Raw genomic sequence first — 13375 nt, 5'->3', positions numbered from 1 at the left:
CTCTTGCCTTTGGAGATGTGTCATGAAAAAAGTTGCTGTGGCAGATGTCAAAGAGGTTGCAGCCTATTCAATGGATTCCTGTCTCACATCGAGGTCTTTCATCCATTTGGAGTTTATTTTTGTGTATGGTGTGAGAGAGTGGTCAAGTTTCATTCTTTTGCATGTAGCTGTCCAATTTTCCCAGCACCATTTATTGAAGAGACTGTCTTTTTTCCACTGGATATTTTTTCCTCCTTTGTCAAAGAATACTTCCCGAAGAGCCGAGGGTCCATTTCTGGGTTCTCTATTCTGTTCCATTGGTCTATGTGTCTGTTTTTGTGCCAGTACCATGCTGTCTTGGTTCACAGCTTTGTAGTATAGCTTGAAATCCAGCAACGTGATGCCCCCAGCTTTGTTTTTCCTTTTCAACAGTTCCTTGGCGATTTGGGGCCTTTTCTCATTCCACACAAATTTAAGTAAGGCATTCATTCTCAGGTTCCCTCACAGTCTCCAACTGGCTGCTTCACTCACTACTCACTGTTCTCTGGACCCTCGAATCATTTGTTTGCAGCCCTATGATATAGAGAAGGCTTCTCTGAGGAAATATCATTTGGTTTGAGACTGAATAATAAAAACCAGGAAGAAGTAAAGAGCAGAGGGACTAGCATCCCTGGCAGAAAGTACTGCAAGTACAAAAGGCCCTTAGACAGGAGCAGTCTTGCCGTATTAGAACAGCCAGCCAACCATGGGATGGAGTATAGCTGGTGGTGAGTGATACCAGTTAAAGCTGAAGAGGCAAGCAGAGGCCAGATGATGCAGGCCATGGTAAGGAGTTTGGATTTTATTCTAATGGTGTTGGAAGTCCATTGAAGGTTTTAAGTAAAAAGTGATATCATCTGATTTACATTTTAACAGATCATCTGGCTATTCTATAGAGGACATATTATGGGGAATAAGAATGAAAGCAGGGTAAATAATTAGGGATCTATTGCAGTCATCTAAATGAGAGATAATGGTGGCTTAAACTGGGCAATGGCATTACTATATCTTTAAAAACATGCTGAATGAATTAAACATGCATGCCCCTTTCCCTTTTTCTTTCCCTGGATTATGACCATACTTTTGTCATCCCCCCCCCATTGCTAGACATAAACACAAACTGCTGAATTAGCAGTCCATTATTCTAAATCAATTATATGTGCTTAATATACACGTCAGATGGGATTATTGGCTCAAATTATTCATGATTTTCGTTGTTTCACTTAATAATTACATTAAATACAGTCATACTTTATCAGTGAACAGAGAGAAAATGAGAAGAAAAGGGAAATGCCTTTCATTAAGGGAAATAAAGAAAGAAAGGAAGGAGAGAAGGAAGGAAGAGAGAGGGAAAAAAAAATTTTTTTTATGTTAGACTTACAGAGTGAAAAGACCCCTGAATGAACTAAGGGGTCAGAAAAACTACAGTGGTCACAGTCCTGCCACTCACTTGCTGTGTAATCTTGTGAAAGTCATTTGATATGGCTCAAGTCTTTACTTCCTTTATCTGTGAAATGGTCAATTGAATTAATTGTTTTCATATTGGAAAGTTGGAGAAAACAGAATCTAAATGATTTTCCCAAGATCACTCAAGCAGTTGACATTATAGTTTGTTTTATAATACCAAATCTTATTATCAGATATCCAGATATGAAAACTTTTCCCTCTACCTTCACCCCCCAAAAGGTGCCTTCAAGATTGATCTAACAGGGGATAAAAATACATACCACAATTCTCTTCTGTGATCTGCCTTTTTCTTGGTAACTTGAGATGCATTTGACTACTTGTAATCAATGTATGACAAGCATCCAGATAGGCTAGTAAGATATATGGTGTTATACTGAGTCCTAACCAATGCTAACCACCTTACTTTTCCTATAGCTGTTAGATTCTGTGACCGGTGTCATTTGATCAAGCCAGATCGCTGCCACCACTGCTCTGTCTGTGCCATGTAAGTGACATCCATATTTCCCCTGAGCTGAGCTTGGACAACAAAGTGGTTGATTCTAACATGTGACCATGCCTAGATAAGAGCATGTCCGTTCAGTCATAATGAACACATGCCACACACACTCTTGGAATGATGATGACTCAAACTATTCTAAAGATAAAAGATATAAAACCCCATTTAAAAAATAAATGTTTGGGGTGCCTGGGTGGCTCAGTCGGTTGAGTGTCTGACTCATGATTTCAGCTCAAGTCTTGATCTCAGGGCCTGGGGATGGAGCCCCATGTCAGTTTCCACACTCAGCGGGGAGTCTGCTTCTCCCCCTCTTCCTGTGCCCTTCCCCCTGCTCATACTCTCTCTATAAAATAAATAAATCTTTTTTTAAAGATTTTATTTATTTGACAGAGAGAGAGAGAGCCAGTGAGAGAGGGAACACAAGTGGGGAGTGGGAGAGGAAGAAGCAGGCTCCCAGCAGAGGAGCCCGATGCTGGGCTCAATCCCAGGACTCTGGGATCATGCCCTGAGCCGAAGGCAGACACTTAACGACTGAGCCACCCAGGTACTCCTAAATAAATCTTTTTAAAAAAAATTTAAAAATGGGGCACCTTGGTGGCTCAGTTAGTTAAGCATCTGCCTTCAGCTCAGGTCATAATCCCAGGGTCCTGGGATGGAGCCCTGCGTTGGGCTCCCTGCTCAGCAGGGAGCCTGCTTTTCTCTCTACCTCTGCTGCCTCTCCCTGCCCCTGGTTGTGCTGTCTCTCTCATGCTCTCTCTCTCTCAAATAAATAAATAAAATCTTTAAAATTGTTTATTTATTTATTTTTAAAAATTAAAAAATAAAAGTAAATGTTCTATTTCAGAACAGTTTTAGATTTATAGAATTATTATGATGGTAGTTCTCATCTGTCCTACATCCAGTTTCCCCTATTATCAACACCTTACATTAATATGATACATTTGTTACAATTAATGAACCAACATCAATACATTATTTTTAATTGAAGTCCATACTCTTTTTAGAATTCCTTTTTTTTTTCCCTGAGATCCCATCCAGGATACCACATTACATTTAGCTGGCATGTCTTCACAGGCTATTTTAGCTCTTAACAGTTTCTCAGAATTTACTTGTTTTTGATAACCTTGACAGTTTTTAGGACTTCAGGATTAATGATCAGGTGTTTTGTAGAATATCTCTCAGTTGGGATTTGTCTGATATTTTTCTCACGATTAGACTTGGGTACTGTGTTTTGGGTAGGAAGAGCATAGAGGTAAAGTACCATTATCATTGTATTGTATCAAGAGCACATACTATGAACATGACTTATCACTGCTATATTAATCTTGATCATCTGGCTGAGGTAGTGTTTGTCAGATTTCTCTAATGTAAATTTACTATTCCTCCACTACTTTCTTTACCCTTTGGAAGGAAGTCACTATGTATAGCCCAAACTAAAGGAATGGGACGTTATGCTCCCCCTGCCCCCTTGAAGGCAGATTATCTACATAAATTGGAATTCTTCTGCATGAGAGATTTGTCTCTTCTCTCTTATTTTTGTTTGTTTGTTTGTTTATTATTCATATAAGTATATAGGCATGGATAATCACTTTATATTTTGGGTTTTACCCCAATACCACTTTATTTTGTTACTCGAATTATTCCAGCTTTGTAGTCACATCTTTATGTTAATAAATATAATCCTAATGTCCTTCTTCTTGGGTGTTTGTTCCACCCATATTTCTCTTACTGTTGATTCAAAGAGATCTGTTAAAATTCAGAAATAGCCAAAGTAAAGCAAATAAATCACCAGAGTAGTAATTAGTAATTTTTTATTTTTTTTTAGGATTTTATTTATTTATTTATTAGAACAAGAAAGAGCACAAGCGGGGGAGGGGCAGAGGGAAAGGGAGAAGCAAGCTCCTGGCTGAGCAGGGAACCTTACAAAGAGCTTGATCCAAGGATCCTGGGATCATGACTTGAGCTGAAGGCAGACACTTAATGGACTGAGCCACCCAGGCGCCCCTAGTTAGTAAAATGCTGTTGCGTACACACCAAAAAGAGTTTGCAAACTAGGAGCACTCAAACCAAAACATAGACTGAGGCTTGAGATATATTGTTATAAAACAGCTTATATAGTGAGAAAACAAGGCCTTTTTATTCTTCACACTGATTAATTAGAATATTCAGAATTTTCTTAAATTAAGATAGAGAATTGGTCAGTGGTTACTTTATATAAACCTTAGAAAACAGTTGAAATTTTACTAACGATTTCCAGAGGCATAAGCAAGAAATGACCCAGGTCAAGTCAGTCTTATAAAATAGGCTAAATTAAGCTTTGTTTGTATGACTACAGTGGTTTTGTCAGCTTGGGAAATTTTCAGGGATGGTCTCCATTTGTCTTTTATTTTAACAGACTGTAGTCATATGTTTTCTTCTGTACTTTCATTAATCTGTATATTGAGCAAAATGAGGGGAGATATCTCAGACGTCTAGGCATGTAACTTCCTGCCAGCATATTCCTATAAAGTGTTGTGACTGGCTCATCCTAGAAATAACGGAGAACAAAATAATTTTGCAGTAGCTTATAGTGGAAATCTAAGAATGAGTGTACTGCTACCATGTAAAAATACTGGTGAGACTTGAGTTAAATTATGAGGTGTTACTTCATTTCCATAGCTCCACTTATCACACTGTATTTTGTTTCATTCGTAGGTGTGTATTAAAAATGGACCATCACTGCCCTTGGTATGTCCCTTTGATTCATTACTTTGAAAGGGTCAGGATTGTTCAAAATGCCTACTTTCCTAAGCATAGTTGTAACATGCTTATTTCTCTAACCGTAAATCACTGGGTCTTGTATGTACATGGGGGACAAGGGAGGCATAACATTTTAAAGCAAAAATAAATATACCACCAAAGGTATGGTAGTGAATCCCTGGGCTCACAAAACTAATGGTCTTTTGTTCATTAGCTTTAGTAATTGGGTGTAGCAATGAAATCAAGCACAAATAGTTCTCTTCTTTGACATATACAATTCAGTTCTGCTTTTAGTTGTCTTGATGTTTGAAATATTCTGGATTGTTAACTTCAGCAATTCTTCTCCAAATTTTGTGTGTCTGACCTAGAGAACCAGTCTGAAACCATCTAACTACAAAGAGAACATGCCACACTGTACTAAGTGTAGCTGTTGAGATTGTAATAGGTTTTCAGCATCCAAGATTCAGGTTTCCTTGGGTGGGTCAGGAACCAATCCAGAACTATTAAGTAGGCCGGGTGTCTCTATGCCTGTAAATGAAAGGAGAAACAAGTGAAACATGAACTTGTTTTTCCAGTCTGTTCCTATTAAGGGATTTCTATTTCTGTTCAGTTTCTACACAACACATAATGAAGAAGCAGGAGTAACATACTTCCATTGCTTTGTTCACTTATGCATCAGTGTGTTCTCAATCAATGAATCCTGATTTCAAATTAGTTTTTCTTTTTTTCTTTTTTTAGGGTTAATAATTGCATTGGATTTTCCAACTACAAATTCTTTCTTCAGTTCTTAGCTTATTCTGTTCTCTACTGCCTGTACATTGCTACAACAGTCTTCAACTATTTCATCAAATACTGGAGAGTAAGTTAAATAACCCTGAAAGGTCATCCCCCCCAAACAAACACACACCTACTCCAATCTGTGACATTTTTCAACTTTTCTTTTGACATTTTTAAATAGCTAATACTGAGGTGAGCAGAAAAGAAGGACTAAAAACAAGTTTCCCATGTTGAATATTCTGAGATTTAGGAGTTTGTTATTTAAGGATTCCACTTAAACAAATTTCTGTCATACATGAGGATTTTGTTAAGACCTCTTTAGGAACCTAACCTCTTGACTCTTAGTGATTCTTTACAATGTACTTACCTAGTTAAGTTTAAAAAATCCACTTCTTACCAATTATAGATTTTTAAAATGTTGAAACTAATTTTGATTCTCTAGTTTCCTAAGAAAAAGGCTAACAAAATATTCCCTCATCATCAGAAAATACTTTCTCATTTCCTGTTCAAAGGAGAGTTGCAAAATTCCTACTAGACAGAAAGATTCATTGATTCATCTTTGCACGTGACCAAAATGAAATGGGAGTCTTATTTGAACTTTGTACGACAAACACTGGGTTGGGAATTAGGAAAACTGAGTTTTAATACTGGTTCTGTTACCTGCTTCACTAGTTCATTGCCAAGATCAAATGAAACATATGTTGAAAGTACTTTACCTTTCAACATATGATTTTGATGATTATAGTGAAATCTAAAAGAGAATTTCATATTTCTTCTACTTTAAGGTTTCAGCCATATCCCATCTATTTCCAAAAGAATTGAAGGCAGATTTTTATTTTACATATGTGTGTGGGGTCTGGCAGCAGTATAGTGAATTTTTTTATTTCATGCCAATGGACTCCAGAAGATATCCCTTCCCCACAATTCCAGTACAGTAGTTAAAATATCATAACCTTCCATGATGAGGGTTGTCCAAACTGAACCTAAATAGCAAAAGACAGATGTGGGCAGAGCTATTAGTTATTACTGTAGGAATTGTACAGGAGCCCATATTATAGGAATATCTCATATCAAGTGAAGAGGTAAAGCAGTAGGAAAAGAATGTGAATCCTTTGACCAGACTAAAGATTATAATAAACTGGAGAACAAAGGAGAAAGACAGGCAGTGAGAACCTAAATACCCGAGAGTAGTTAAATTATTAATTAGTGCTTTGATCCCTACTAGTATAGAAAATATAGTATAAAAAATTAGAGTGATATGTGCTTTCCATTCTCCCAACTTTCTGAATCAATTCAGATATTTAATAACTTTAAGAATCAGGAATTATGGGGCACCTGGGTGGCTCAGTTGGTTAAGTGTCTACCTTCAGCTCAGGTCATGATCCCTGGATTCTGGGATCAAGCCCAGCATCGGACTACCAGCTCAATGGAGAGTCTGCTGCTCCCTCTACCCTTCCCCCTGCTCATGAGCGCATGCACACACACTCTCTCTCTCTCCCTGACAAATAAATAAAATCTTTTTAAAAAATTTTCAACTCAGAGATACAAAAGTATAAGCAGAAATGAAGTTTTCTCATAAATTTTCCCCAAATACAAAATGTTTTATTATCTTGGCATCTCTTCTTGGGCTCCTCTCCATATCATAGGATCTCTTATCGTGCTCAGGTTTTCATGACCTGTCTGGCATCCCATTCACACACTGAGCTACTAACCTGAATGTAAAGAAAATCTGTATCCAATTCAGCAGGGAAAGTGTCAGCCTTGGTCTTCACTACAGACCTTACTTGGTCTTTAACACAGTAGGCTACTGAGTAAGAACTCATAAAGGAGTAAACAATGTTGCATTTTATACATTTTGCCTTGGCCCTCCAAGTTAGTCTTCAAATACCACGATGCCATCCAGGTGGTGTACACTTTTTTTTTCGTTCTTGAAAGATAATATTTGGATGTGAATTAATTACCAGAAATATGCCAGTATTCACAAGCACAAGATGAACATAGATGTGTCCTTTATCTATTCCCTCATTTTTTCTCTACAATAGATTAGCTCATGCCTGACAGATGGGATGTAAGAAAACCTGTCTTGGCTTGCTCTCCTAATGAAAAGGGCATTGACAATTCAGAAAAATGCTGTTTTGCAGTCTCTCCAGCCAGAAAGCACTTTGGGGGTGTTTTAGAGATGCCTTTCTCAGTTTAAATTGAGTCTCGCCTTAAAATAAAAAGTAAACACTGCCATGTATTTTAAAAACCATGTATCAAGGAGACTAGCGGTTCTCCTAGGGAACGGAAACCTCCGTTTGTATGATACTTTACCATTTTCAAAGCACTTTCATATCTATTATCTCATCTTCTCCTCACCACAACCTTATCAAGTACACAAAACAAGAATTGTTAGTCTCGTTTAGAAGTGATAAAACTGAGGCTTATAGTAGTTAAGTGACTTGCTCAGGATCACCCAGCTTGTAAGTTTCAAAGTCAGGAAGAGAAGCTATCTGACCCTAAGCCCAGAGATGTTACACACTATACCATATCCTACCACCAGCTATAGCTCCTTTGGAATAAAGAATTCAGAAGACAATCATCAGGTCATGTTTTTCCTCTATATATTAACTTAAAGAGTAACTACTTTGATAGGAAATTGATCTTTTGCCTTATGAAAAAGTAGTAATATACACCTTCCACACTGGGCCATGAATCTCCTCACAGAGACTACAAATTATTTTAGAACCAAGATAGTAGTATTTTTCTACCAGTATTCCCCTGAACTGTTTCTCTGGTGGTTATTGCTTTGAGTAATTTAGCTTGGTTATCTCCTGGGAAGGTAATTTCGAACATTGGGCCATCAATCTCTTCTAACAAAAAAAAAAAAAAAAGACTTTATCTAGGACTATCCTTTGGCAGACAAAAGACAGTTCTACAAGAGTAATTAGGGGAGGAAAAGATTTCCAGCTTAGCTACCTAGGGTATGAACTGAATTTTCATCAGTCCCTCTTGCCCAGACATTTCCTGTCGCCCATTTAAACATGAAAGATAAGTAAAATAAATTTAAGCCTTAAAAGCTTTAACAAACATACTCAAAAAGTAGAGATTATGAAAGCAAAAACCCAGCTATGCAAAAACTACTACAAAACAATATATAAAATTTTTCCTATAAACTCAAAACAAAACAAACACAAACCAATCAAATTCAGTTTGGGTGCTTAGGCCAAGATTTTGTGGAGGGATCATTTCTGAAAGGAGCTTCAGATGAAGGTTTCTGAAGGTTGAAGTTCTTGCAGTAACTATTTCCTGGGGTATTCTGCCCCCATGCAAATTTTACCCAGACTACTCATCAGCTGAAAACATCTGACTGACTGACTTCCCCTTATCTTCATCCTTCAAACATATATACTCTGAAATATCCCCAGTATTTCCTTACATCAAAATGAATAAAAGTCTTCTCTAAGAAAAAAAAATTCTGTGCTATCTGAATTTTCCAAGTGTTTCCAAGTCTTAATTTTTTTCCTTCCAAACTGAAGTAGAACCAGGTCCTAATGTTAAGGTCCACTTCAATCAAGAATCACCTTTAACTTTACTACTCAAGAGCATTTAGAAATACTTTAATGCAATTCATCATGCCAAAACAATGATCAGCACAGGAAAGGGGGAAATAAAAAACTTCTTTAAACTGCTCATTCCAAAACTGAAAATGTTTTCTAAAATTCTCTTCAGAAGATAAAATGTTATACACTGTGTATGCTGGTTTAGGGCTGCATGTAAAAAAAAAAAAAAAAGCTGGCACCACTTGGAAAATAAGATGTCCCAGATAACTATAAGTCTTTAGCTACCTACTTTTACAATTGCCTGTCAAATCTTGCTTGATTTTATTGTCTAAAGAGCTATTTCACAGGATGTGATATACCAACACATTCTACTTCAGTTATAAAAAACAACCACACAAAATTTTCAGTAGCTTTAAAGTCAAGTTATAACTTATAGGTAGAGCATTTTGAAATTCTACCTACGTGTTTTAACTTCCTACATGTATCATTGTGATGTTTTCAACATACACATGTCCAAGGAAACATGACATATAAAGTATTTCAGAATAACACATCTTGAGACTAGAGGATGAACCATATGACCTCAAGATCACCTCTGGCCAGTGATTCATAATTTGTAAACTAAATGGAGTACAAGCTTTAAGAGGTTGCATACCAGTTATGGCCTGAATATACCCTTTTTGTACTACTCTTTTCTAATTGCTGCAGCATATACTCTGTTTTACACTGAACTTAATCAAGGATCAATTTTAGTCTTTGTAGGCTGAAGGCATATCCACAATGAGGTATGGTCATCAACAGAAAGAACTTTTATAAAAATTTTATAAAGTCTATTTTTAATTACAGCTAGACATTTTATACATATGAGAAAAGTGCTGACATATAGAAAAACTAGCCAAGCCTTATCACTTTAATCCTTTGTTTCTATTTGTTTATTATTTCTGTTCTAGGGGGAATTGCCCAGTGTTCGCTCAAAGTTCCATGTTCTTTTCCTCCTCTTTGTGGCCTGCATGTTTTTTGTCAGCCTTGTGATTCTCTTTGGTTACCATTGTTGGCTTGTCAGCAGAAACAAAACCACCTTAGGTAAGACTGGATATGAAGACGAGGGAAGAAACACATTAATGTACATCATAGTGGCCTATGGATTATTCCCAGGGAAGAGAAAAAGTTCCAGTGAAGGATTTTATTTGTAGTGACTTTCCTTTACTTCCAAACTGCGACAGATGTAAACACGTTTAACCAAACTGGAGAGCCATAGTGAATGAATAAAGCAGTATTGAATGAAACCTCACACAAAACCAAAATGAACCATTGCTCTTTATAATTCACATTGGGTAATAACTCCCCAAATTTATGGCTTGAAAAATTTCTAGAAGGTGTTCACATGAGGAAGTGGAGGAAAAAAATCAATACAGAAGGGAATATCAGAAGGGAGAATTGAAGGTTAATAAAGATAGAAGACTCTAAATTATTGAAAGCATCCAAAGACAGAGTGCTGAGAAAGAATCCAAACCAACAAATCACTTTGCATTTAATAACAAAATTACTTTGTATTAAGTAATTAAACTGGTTTTTACTAAGTAATTTAACAATAACTAAGGATGAGAGGCCTATGCTACCACAGCAAAAAGATACTGTAGCATCAAGTCACATTCATGGAGAATTGTAAGATCATAACAGTCCTGAAATTTGCTTTCTTCCTCTTTTTTCAACTCCCCTATCCTGCCCTAGAGGCCTTCTGTACTCCAGTGTTTACAAGTGGCCCAGAGAAAAATGGGTTCAACCTTGGCTTCATCAAAAATATCCAGCAGGTGTTTGGAGATAACAAGAAGTTCTGGTTAATACCTATTGGATCCAGGTAGGTAATTATTACCACTGAAAGAAGTTGATGCTGGACCATGCCTTGAAATAGGAAACTCAGTTTTAATTGTAGTTTGCAACAAGTAACAGTCCAATAAAAAACTCTATTCCCAAAGTTCTTTATTTCTGGGTTGATAAAGAGAAATTAGAGATGAGGGTATGATAAATAGACACTCTCATGCTTTGTGGCAGTGTAAACTGGTACCACTCTTTGTAAATGAATTTGGTAATATGTATCAAAAATCATAAGAATCCACATGTCCATTGTCCAGCAATCCCACTTCTAAATATCTGTCCTAAACACAAACAAACTAGGCATAAAAATGTTCATCACAACAATATTTCCAGCCAATAGTTAGAAAACATCCAACCTAAATATTCAACAATATGCTACATATGTATCCCCATTGACTGGAATATTAATGTAGTCATAAGTAATAGTTATTAAGACTATGTCACAATAAAGGGAAATGCTCACTCTATTTTAAGTGAAAAATGTAGAATTCAAATGGTATGTACTCTGTGATTAAAAATATATACAAAAATATGTGTAAATATATACAGAAGAAAAACAGCAGGGGGGCATATACCCCAAAAATGCTGTAAGTGGGTAAGTGGTACCAGTTGGTGTTTCACAGGCTCTTTTATTTAAGATCTATGGTATATCCTACTATGCTGGCTATAAAGCACAAAACAAAACTGTGTTGGTGGGTAATGTTGATTAATAACTGTTACCAGCAATTATTTGCACCCCCCACACACATACACACACAAATATACACACACTATCAGTACATCAAAGGGAGATCTAAAATGAGTCTTCTCTGAAATAAAAAAAAAATCAAAGCCCATTCACTTATAATCAGTATACTTACATCCTCTGTAGAGAACTATAAATAAAATCTGTCAACTTTCAGTTAACCACAGTTATGAACAGGAGAAAAGGCATAGGTAATATAAAATGAGTAATCCAAAAGTCACTCAGATAAAAATTTGCGATGCGTTCAGATATATACACTCAAACGTTCAAACCGTAGCCCACTGTAGCCAGAACTAACTTAGTTCCCTCCAATGCATGCCATCTGTGGGGGGACAGAGATTAACCAAGGAGGTAGCCCTAGATTACCATAGATATCCACAAAGTGGATCCCCCATAAGGGTAATTGCCCCCAAAATCTGCACTCCTAGAGATGCCTCACTCTCACTGTTTCCCATAGTTCCTAATAACCTTTTTGCCATACAAGCCATATAACGGGGCATTCAGACATTAATATCTATCTCCAATTCACAGCAACTTATCTCCAATGTTTCAATGATTCTGAATCTGCTCATTTTTGTTGAAAATGTAGAACCAAAGCAATAAGATAGTTGGGTATAAATTCAGATGATCATCATTAAATGATATTTATGAAGCCTGCAATGTGTGCATATTGCCATAACTGGGCATTATGGGAAACAAGTTAAACAGTTGCTTACAAACCAAAACAGTCGACACTGATGTAGACAAGATATAGAAATTGAAAGCAATATAGCAACTAAATGATGCTATTGTAAAACTCTATTCCACCATGGCTTTAGCAAATAAGCTAAATGGTTTAAATCTTTCTAAGAACCCCCTCCTATTTCTAAGGGGGTTATTACATTCATAGAAAGTCTATGTCCACTACAAGAGCTCACGGCCTTCCTTTCCCCAACAGCCCTGGTGATGGACACTCCTTCCCTATGAGGTCTATGAATGAGTCACAAAACCCACTGTTAGCAAATGAAGAGCCCTGGGAAGACAACGAGGATGAAAACCGAGGTAAGGAGGCTCGGAAGGAAGCCTTTCTCCACCCAGCAGAGCAAGCACTAATAAAGAACATGTTAATGCAACCAATGTAGTGTAGTAAGAAAATAGTGTCCAGAAAGATTATATAAGCATGTCAACCTCATAAGTGCCCTTTGGATAGAGAAGGAAAAGTATGGCCAGATTTGTGTTGCACATACGGGTGGCTTAGGTTGGATTAGATGGCAGCTTGGAAGGTTTCTTAACAGCTTTGTGATACCATGATTTATAACCAATCAGATAAGTCAGTAAACATAATAAACAGTGCTGTGTATATTTGTAAACAATCCTGCCAGTTAGTCACTCATCATGTTTTGCTTGAGTTAATTTAATCAGTAGACAGCAGCTCACCTTTCTCTACCCTAATTTATTCACATTGGTTAAATTTGCTTTACTTTTTTAAGATTTTATTTATTTATTTGAGAGGGAGAGTGAGTGAGAGAGAGAACACGAGCAGGGGCAGAGGGAGAGGGAGAAGCAGGCTTCCCACCGAGCAGGGAGCCTGATGCGGGACTCCATCCCAGGACCCTGGGGTCATGACCTGAGCCGAAGGCAGATGCTTAACCAACTGAGCCACCCAGGTGCCCCTACATTTTCTTTAAAATATCATTCCCTTTCTCTCTTAGAATGGTTTAAATATACAAAGAAATA

At 37.0% G+C, this 13375-nt stretch overlaps 2 protein-coding genes across 3 annotated transcripts in view; one reads left to right on the top strand and one right to left on the bottom strand.

Moving 5' to 3' along the window:
- ZDHHC15 (zinc finger DHHC-type palmitoyltransferase 15) overlaps positions 1–13375 on the top strand; it is a 164061-nt gene that overhangs the window by 109198 nt on the left and 41488 nt on the right. For both annotated transcript variants that reach the window (XM_002929169.4, XM_019809840.2), the window contains exons 5-10: positions 1900–1969; positions 4676–4708; positions 5459–5579; positions 9990–10122; positions 10771–10897; positions 12597–12700. In XM_002929169.4, coding sequence (XP_002929215.2) covers positions 1900–1969; positions 4676–4708; positions 5459–5579; positions 9990–10122; positions 10771–10897; positions 12597–12700 — 588 coding nt within the window. The remainder of the gene's footprint in view (positions 1–1899; positions 1970–4675; positions 4709–5458; positions 5580–9989; positions 10123–10770; positions 10898–12596; positions 12701–13375) is intronic.
- The window catches only part of UPRT (uracil phosphoribosyltransferase homolog), a 144665-nt gene continuing 136458 nt past the window's right edge, over positions 5169–13375 (bottom strand). Inside the window, exon 8 of the mRNA XM_034648789.1 lies at positions 5169–5248. Within this exon, the coding sequence (XP_034504680.1) occupies positions 5184–5248 (65 nt within the window). The 3' untranslated portion in view covers positions 5169–5183. The remainder of the gene's footprint in view (positions 5249–13375) is intronic.

This window comes from Ailuropoda melanoleuca, chromosome X (assembly GCF_002007445.2).
Source record: "Ailuropoda melanoleuca isolate Jingjing chromosome X, ASM200744v2, whole genome shotgun sequence".
Lineage (NCBI taxonomy): Eukaryota > Metazoa > Chordata > Mammalia > Carnivora > Ursidae > Ailuropoda > Ailuropoda melanoleuca.
This window is presented reverse-complemented; position numbering and strand designations above follow the sequence as displayed.